General features: G+C 42.5%; 1 protein-coding gene across 1 annotated transcript; it reads right to left on the reverse strand.

Annotated features, from left to right (window-relative positions):
• Positions 1-301: 301 nt before the first annotated feature.
• Positions 302-9,392, reverse strand: tmprss7 (transmembrane serine protease 7). Its single transcript, XM_084340267.1, has 18 exons — positions 9,024-9,392; positions 7,379-7,583; positions 7,125-7,255; positions 6,966-7,033; positions 6,666-6,859; positions 6,558-6,590; positions 6,241-6,469; positions 5,965-6,089; positions 5,310-5,422; positions 5,102-5,208; positions 4,828-4,964; positions 4,576-4,683; positions 4,366-4,473; positions 4,143-4,259; positions 2,358-2,553; positions 1,346-1,614; positions 1,098-1,234; positions 302-543 (listed from the first exon to the last, which is right to left on the reverse strand). Exons 1-18 carry the CDS (start codon positions 9,093-9,095, stop codon positions 382-384), a joined length of 2,511 nt encoding a protein of 836 aa, XP_084196393.1. The 5' UTR covers positions 9,096-9,392; the 3' UTR covers positions 302-381.
• Positions 9,393-9,410: the final 18 nt, after the last annotated feature.

Raw genomic sequence — 9,410 nt, forward strand, 5'->3', positions numbered from 1 at the left:
CTGGGTATGAGGGAGTAGAGCTGAGGGGGACAAAAGGGTGCTTGAGGGAAACGTGTGCGAGGTATTACAATTGGTGCTTGGCTGCTGTGTCCTTGGATGCTCCGCAGGGGTGCAAAGCAAGACAGCAACCCTGCAATTACAAAATCTGGCACCAAACTTGACCATTGTGATGCTGGGATAGGTCAAAGCATGGGCATAGAGTAACAGACCTGGAAGAAGGGATGCAGGAAAAAGATACCTGGAGAGAATAAAATCTTTCAATGCACTAATATCAGTTCAAAAAAACACACAGCACACTGTCTCTGATTGATCTTTTATTATTTGGTGCAAGCAACAATATTTAAACATCTGCTGGCAGTGGATGAAAAAGAAGCTTTCATGTCAGCTGATATGGCTGTAGATCCAGGAGGTGAACTTGTTGACCCTGGTGTAGACCCCAGGCAGGTTTGGTCTACCACAGCCCGCCCCCCAGCTCACGATGCCAATCAGGAACCAGCGACCCCCTCCTGGTTCTTGACAGGACAGAGGACCACCTGAATCGCCCTGAGACACAAACAGTGCAGGTGATTCAGAAAATATACTTCACAAGCACTATAGTGCAAATTTAAAGAAACGCATCACCCGAAAATCAAAAATACATATTTTTCCTCTTACCTGTAGTGCCATTTATCCATCGAGATAGTTTTGGTAGTTTTAGCTACCATTAGACAACAGCTAACGTTAGCATACATTAGCTAATGTTAAATCGGTTAGTTTAAGGACATAATTCATTTCTACATCCTGCACTGACATGAGCACAATCTCTTGTCCATGATTAAATCCATGCTTCTTTCTGTGCTGTGATATGGTGTAGTTAGGTAGACAGAAAATAATTCCTAGCACAACAAGCCAGGTGCCATCTATTTCCATTATATTCAAAACAAGGAAGACTTTCTACGGCTGATATCTCCAAAATACAGCAACGCACACCCAAAAAAAAAATCTAGGTGTATAAATATCACTACAGGTACGAGTAAAAAGATGTATTTTTGATTTTGGGGTGAACTGTCCCTTTAAATGCAGGTCATAATGGGTGATTCAGTCAGATGAGAGCTCACCCGGCAGGCGTCCCGCTCTCCAGAGGCGACCCCGGCACACAGCATGCGTGGAGAGACAGGTCCGTAGCTCTTCTTACAGTCAGTCTGGCTCAGAAGAGAAACCTCTGCTTTCTGCAGCACTGAGGGCAGCACTTTGTCTGCAGCGGGGCAACACATGGACATAGATCATGCAACTGACAGATATAAATATTTATATATTTAGGCAGTAGCTATAAATGTCACTGAGCTCAATCCAAGGTATTGCTCACCGTCCTCAGAGCGGTACCCCCACCCGGTCACCAAGCAGCGGTGGCTGGCAGTGACAGTGTGGGAGCGAGGTGGCAGGCACACGGGCTGGACCAGCGGGCTGAGGGAGGGAGGCCAGGGCTTCTTCAGCTGCAGCAGGGCGATGTCATAGTCGAACGTGTACGCGTTGTAATACTCGTGCACCACGATCCGCTGGATTTCTGCCACGTGTTTGGCACTGCCCTGCGTCAGCATGCCGAGGTGGGCGCTCCAGTAACGTGGATCTGACAGCCTGGAAGAGGCAGAGTTCAAAGGTCAAAGGCACTGAGGGTAGCACAGATTTTACTGTATGTAACTGAACTTGATAACAGATGAATTGTACAGTAAGTGACATGTCCGTTCATAAAACGATAAGCCATAAGACTTTGTTTTGATAATAAAAGATAACCAGATCAATTAATAACTTAGTCATTATATGATTAATTGTCATTTAAATGGGGTCAAATGTCAGAAAAAAATAAACTGAATGTAGAAAATTCATGACAGACATCATTTTGGTGTCAGAATATGAAGAATTAACAGATATGATGTTATGATATATTGTGTTTTAAAGATATGTACTGAAGTTAGTTGCTAACCAGTTAGCCCTGTCCTGCCATGGTCTAAAGCTCCTGTGCTCTGGCGCTCCAAGCTCCCAGTCTGAAACACTAGTTGCACGGCTAAACAAGCTACATAGCTAACGCTGACTACAGTTAGCAGCAGTTTTAGCTGTTAATCTAGTGATATGCTGACCCCCCATTTGTTCTTAATAATTGAATTCAACGGACGGTCAAATCTTACGTACTGCTCTCTATAAGTTAAAGAGGAAGTGAGCTAAATGTAACGTGAATGCAACGTGTAAAGAAAATAATCAAACTTCGTCATTGTTTTGATTGAGAGACCTCTAATGACAGAAGTTACACATTGTGCATTTTTACACACAGCAGCCATTACAGTGATCATATAATATTAACAGATTGTTCTTAAGTGCCTCACCTTTCCTTGCTGAAGCAGTGTGCTGCTGAAATGAGCCAATCAGAGGAGAGGACAGAGGCGCCACAGTACAGGTTACCAGAGAAGTGGAGGCTGACCTGCCACGGCCACTCGCCCTCCACAGAGTTCACTCCACCCACGATACGCTCAGATCCTGTCGATGAATCCACGTTCTTCACCACGGAGGGACGACCACAGGCTGAGGAGTACACAGTGATGAAGTTGTAACAAAAGAGTATCCAGGTGAAAAGATAAGATAAAAAACAATAATGTTATTAATATTATTTTATGTGTAGTTCATTGATCTAGTAGAGTTTACAGTATGAGTGTGTGTTTGTACACCTTCATTCACCACTACTGCTGACATGCTGAGTCATCACCATGACAGACAGGTCTGCTGCCGCCTTATTAAAAAATAAAGCTTTGATGTGTGTGTGTGTGTGTGTGTGTGTGTGTGTGTGTGTGCCCGGTATCAGCGAGTGATCAAAGACTGTTCCCATCACCTTGAGACCCCCTCGTGATAAAATAACAGCAGACAAAGAAAGCCATTACAACTGGGTCACCTCAGTGCTGCAGGTCAGCAGGTTTGGAGGACGCTGCCCAGTGGATTATGAAATAACAACTTTCTCATGAGGTCTCATAAAGGATCTCATAGCAGAATAACCACTGTGTACCAAATGCTTCATTAAGAAACAATTCAGGTGGGACTGAATGTGTGTGACTGTGGCTTAGGTTGAATAGGTAACTTAATGAACTGGTCTTCATTTTGGTGAGCAACAACTTGAGGACATGTTCTTGGCAGGAAAACAAGCATCTTACTTCTGTAATTCAACATTTGGTTGGAACTAAATGTGCCAATGTTGAATAATACAATGCAGAAGTCAGTGTTATCTATCACAGTTCACATATATTGTCTTAGTAGGAGTTAATGGATTTACACCATTGCATCATACCACATGATGGCAGTTTAACCTGTACTAAATGTAGCCAGAATACTTTCAGTACATACCTTCATGTTTTCTAGGAATGCCCTTCTATATCTAATCTTCGGTTTAAAGTGTCTTGGACTTTGAACAATAAATACAGCCAGCCAAGCTGTAATTTCAGACTGAATAACACCAGATTTCCTAAGCACAGTGGGCTATATAAAGGGCTGGATATGATGTTGTTTTGGAGATGAGTATCATATCTTGTTTCAATGTTAGAATGAAAATGAAATGAAATATCCTGGAATTTTTAATTCCTAAACAGCCCACCTTGTTAGTATTCAATGACGACTCTGCCCCCAGTGATAACACCAGGTCATCCCTTAGAACAATCATATTTGGTTTGGTTTTAAATTTTTTAACTTAACTCTTACTCCGTTTGGTAAACTGCATTGTAGTGTCATTTGAATTTGCACATTTAGCTGCCACAAAGAAGAACTTCATACACTTGTGGTTCTTGACTGGGCCTCCATCAACAAAAGACTGGATCAGTTTTGGGATCTTGCTCTCATTGAAGGAGGATTAGCTGCAATTTATGAAGCTTGGGCATGTTCTGGAGAGGCTTGAGATAACCTCACTGGTTCTTATTGGTACCCACGCTTTCTTGCATATAAAATGTGTCACAGAATGTAAGAAGACCCACAAACACACATTATTTAGTGTGTGTCTGTGTTTTTGTCGGTGATATGTCTATAGTTTGTCTATGGTACCGTGTGTACACATTTTTTCAAGTGACACATTCATTAAAAAGTTGATCACAACTTTTGGCTGTGACTTCAAGATGTGCCCATGGAGCACTCACCACAGTCTGCTTCATCACTGTGGTCCCCGCAGTCATGAACACCATCGCACTTTGCGTTCTTCTTCAGGATGCAGGAGCCACTGTTGCATTGATACCTGATGGCAGAGCAGGTAGTTTCTGCAACAACAAAAATCAGAGAACGTATTGCAATTATTATTGGTTAAAGGGTGTAACAGCATGTACAATGCATTTTTTAAAGAATTGAAAAAAAAAAAAATCATACCTTGAGTGCAGTTGATCTCATCTATTCCATTAGCGCAGTCTGTCTCTCCATTGCACACAAACAAAGGATGCAGAGGACTGTTGCCAGCACAGTTCTTTGTTGGCCTCGCTGTGAAGATATGCAATAATTTTCCAATGCATGGCTAATTCCTCAAGCAAAATAAGTGTTCACTTAAACAACCAGTATTATGCAACACGTAGGACAACTTACAACAGAAGACCTCGTCACTCTCATCCTGGCAGTCGTCCAGGCCGTCACAGCGACGGCTCTTCTCCACACACAGTCCTGTGGAGCACAGGAAGTGGCTCTCTGGACAGGCTGGTGCACACAAAAGCAGGGAAAGAGTTTTAAAAAGCGTGCGAAGGGGATCTGATTAAGCACGTAAACACTTCTGATCTGTCATTTCCTACAGTGTATCCTGGCTGTTATAATGAGTCACGCTCTGGGCGCTGCACTGCTTACGTTGGCTGATATTGTAGCTGCTGTAAGACGCCTGAAAAGGCTGAACAGAGTTACGTGAGCTGCAGCGAAACTCCACCTCAAGGCTGTGGTCAGCGATCCGAAACACCGTGCGGTGTCCCACGTAGCTGCCACAGAAACTGTGGAAGGAAAGCAACCGTCAGTGAACAGTCACAGGATGTTGTTGTGGATAAATAAGCAAATGCACAGGTGACTACAATGTAAAAAATAGATAATTTCTTCTAGCTTGGGGATGCATGTAGCTGTCCACACTTACATGATTTGATTGACTTTCCACCAGCCTTGGTCGCAGCCCTTCATGTCCTTTGGTTTCAACACATAGTTCTGAAACTGCAGAGCAACTCCTAACGCACGGTTAGGGGTCTAGAATAGAATATAAACAGGACACACAATCAATAAAAAGCTATTATAAGTTAGAAAAAGTTAAGAAAACCCCACAGTTTTACAAGTTGTGTGTGCTCTACCTCAAACCTCCAGGTGCAGGAGCACTGCGGGGGCAGAAGGCTGGGGTAGAAGGGGCTGTAAATCTGACCAGTGATGTCAGGGTTTGAGTGGGTCTCAATTTGAGACATACAAACTGAGGGAGACAGAGACAGATGTAAACATTACCCTAACCCTCTTAAAAAACACATATAAGATGGGAATAATCAATGTATTCTACTGCTCTACAAAGCCAGTGTGTGTAGTAACCACATTTTTTGTCAAACTTAAGTTATAACTGAAATTGAACTTTTAATTGTCTGTTTTATCTTGTGACAACATTTCTAAGATTATATTTGCTCTACCTTGGAGAAAAAGTGATGTAAAGATTTCAGTAACTAAAAAATCCAATGAAAAAACAAGTCAGGTAGTTACTGCCATCTTGGTAGGTTATCGTTTTCAAGGTCATACAATGACATGGGGCAGTATCTGCATTTTTAGGGTCAGAGGTCAAATAATCGGTCATGATTTTGAAGACACTCAAATTTAGAGTAGTTACTGCAGTTGGCCTTTGTAGGGCAACCTAGACATTTTAATTCTGTGTCGAGGGGTCATATCTGGACATTACTTATTCTATGTGGACATAAGCCAAAAAGGCTGAGAACCAATGGAATAAAACATGAGATAAATGAGTCATACTTTCATCAGCAATTGCCTCAAAGTGTCCTCTGAAGCTCTTGTTGCCATTAGTCATTCTGAAGGACAGCAGCATGACATTGGAGGTAGACACCAGGGAGAAGGAGCTGGACACCAGCTCACACAGTCTGCAGGACAGATATACGCTTTAGTATGCAGTGTTTTGGAAGGCTACAAATATGGAGATAGTGACATATGGTAAGAATTATTTTGAAACTGTTGCAGCTAATGTGGAAAAAGATAACATCATCAGCTGTCTAAAGGAAGCTGCAGACTCACCTGTGCAGAATGCGCCCTCTCATGGGCAGCAGAGCGTCGTACACAGTCAGGGCATCACTCACACAGTCGCTGGGCTCGATGAGGAACGAGGTGACGGTGAGACGGATCAGAGAGCCGGGGACAGAGGTGAGTTTTACGTGACAGCTCACACCACCCCATGAAGAGAAGACGTTTAGAGGGACACTCGCCCCAGGAAGGTTGGCATACAGCTTATCTACACACTCTGAGCCTGGAAGAAGAGGAAAGAAAAGTTATGGACACACGATACGACACACAGTGTAACTCTTATTACAGACAACTTAAATACTATCGCCTACCTGCTCCTGATGTATAATCTGAACGCTGAACAGCTGCAGGAAGACACAATAATCAATCTCTGCACTGATGAACACAGTCAGGATGCATGTGTAAAAACACTAACGCACCATTAATGAGGATGGAGTCTATATCCACCGGGAGACCGAGCAGGTAGCCCACATTGGACCTGTTCTTCATGCTGGTGTGGACCGAGTCTCTGAAAATGGCTCCTACACACTCCTCACACACTGCGGGGCTCTTTAGTCGAGGCACCACAAACACCATCCAGAAATGAACCAGCACGCCACCCTTGTCGTTGTTACTGAGTGAGGAGAAGCTTACGTTAGAGCTTTATAAAACAACAGGGTGTGCTGCTCAGTTTAAACCCGACTCACAAAATATATAATCATAATCATCAGCTTATCTACCTGAGGTCTGAAATGACAGCTTGCTTGTAGAGTCTGGCCACTGAGGACATCTTGTACACATTGCTCACCTGCACCAGCACACACCAATTATCAGTAAGACTTCCTCAGATCTCATGTTAAGCAACAACCATTAAATAACAGGGCAACACTGATACACACCACATGTTGTATTTTGTTTGCCATGGATGCAAACTCATTGGACTCTTCCTGACGGTACTCGGGGATAAACTCCACATTGGCAACACGGAACATCCCGGCAAAATACACTCCACTGTTGCTTTCCCTGCGAACTAAGGTAGGAAAGTCAAAATTTGCATTATATGGCGCAGTTAAAGATGTATTAGGTCGTTTCATGTGCAATTTAAAACCTCCCATTTTGTTGAAAGTGAGATTTCCTGTCCGTTTTCACTTACAAATGAAGACCCACAGCAGCGACCACATGATGACCACCACCACAAACACCACGGCTGTGATGATGATAGCGAGGTGTGGGATGTTCAACAGATAAGCCCACAGCCTCTTGAGTCCCTTGGGCTTCCGTCTGGTCTTCCTGTACTTCCTGCAGAACTTCTGCAGAGTGTGGTCAACCGTGGCCACCTCCACAGACACATCTGCAATCTACGGCCAGGAGGAGGGGACACATTCTTACTCTCGATGCATTAAATATTACTTGGCATTTCAAGTTGACACTTCAATCTGTGTGGATGCTAATGAGGAGGTGGTTAATGATGCTGAAATGATATGAACACAAACATGTGCCTCTTGATACTGTAGGTCCCTCATTAAGTGTAGTACAGCCCTCGGGCAGTGATGGATTAAAAACAAGTACATTTACTAAATGCTGTACCTACATGTAAGTACAATTTTGAGGTACTCCTGCAGTGTTTTAAAAAGTACCTAAAAGTGATACTTGTGTAAAAGTAAAGATATCATGTTTGAAAATTACTTTGGTAAAAGTGAAAGTCACCCACACGAACAGTACTTGAGTGAAAGTCTTTAAGCATTTGGTAATAAATGAACTTCAGTATCAAAAATAGTTTTCTAGGAATACATGTACTTAAGTATCAAAAGTACAAGTAATAGTTAATTATACATAATATCACATTATACCATGGATTGACAGGTTATTGGCTGACCAGTTATTGGATCAAATATTTAGCATTTTTCTGGTTATCCTTTTTTGTTTGTTTGTTTTTTGATCCGATTGCTGTGATGTGCTACTTCAGCTCCTTGCAGCATGCAGTCTGCAAAGTAACTAGTAACAAAGTTATACTTGTTCTTTTTACACTTAACATTTTATATTTTACATGATATCTTTACTATTACTCACGAATGACATTGGAGTACTTTCTCATAATTGCCCTTAGGATCCAGTGTCGGGGACAAAAGGGCACAAGGACCAGAAGTAGGTTATATTACTAGAGAAACATCGAGAGGCCTTAACCCCAACGCTACCATTCAACTCTTATCACTGTACCATATCCAGGTCAGTTAGTTTACATTACAGTGGACTGAGCAATATGCTAATCAGCCTGAACGCAGAGATATGACTGAGCAAGTTTTTAATGGATCAAGGTCTTCATTATCTCAGAGTGCACTGAAAGTCATTGTTCAAAGAGTTAAACCAAACTGTCACATTTAGCTGCTGAGCTGTAGCCTACGGCGCACGCTTGTGTCTACTGCTAATGATGCTCTGTTACTGGTGGAGGGGAATGCACTCGCTGCTCATTGAGTTACCCAGACCACATATATTATTCATTTAGTGTCATCCCATACTGTGCAAGCGGCACTTCATCCATCACAAGTTAGAAGGATATAGATTCCCACGGGAAAAAAAAACTGGCGTTTAATCTATTTTACACATATTTAATCAAAAATGAAAAAAGATGGGACTTATACGTTTTGATATGTGGACAGACTTATGTCCATTCTAATCTTAAGGGTTTAAACAGGAGAAACAGCCTGATTAAAACATGACAGAAGGATTTGAATTACCTTACAGTTTAAGTCACAATGCTTCGTGAACAATAACACCATATTAACGATATCTTTACTCACACTGGCAGTGTCCTGTTGAGATGCATCATCAGCTCCGCTCGTCTGCTCGTTCTTCTCGCACTCTGTGCCCATGACACAGGCATCCCTTCAGGACTCCATCATCTAACTCCTGAATTTCGGACTTTAAGATCCATTCTCTTTTTTTCCTTTGGAACAAAAACTGCTTTATTAAAAACAGCAGCAGACACACAGCCTCGTAGAGCCGCACAGCACGCTGTTTGGATGCACAGCCGACAGGTGTGTGAAACCAGATCCTTCAGCACAGGCGAGCGGTGGAGAAACGGGGAGCGTGGTGATGGAAACATACCTCCTCCAGTCCTGTGGCTAATGTTTCATTCATTAACTTCTATTCACTTCACATTAAATTATATTAAAAGTCTACTGTAT

Source organism: Pagrus pagrus, assembly GCF_965226575.1.
Source record: "Pagrus pagrus genome assembly, chromosome: 20".
NCBI classification, from domain to species: domain Eukaryota; kingdom Metazoa; phylum Chordata; class Actinopteri; order Spariformes; family Sparidae; genus Pagrus; species Pagrus pagrus.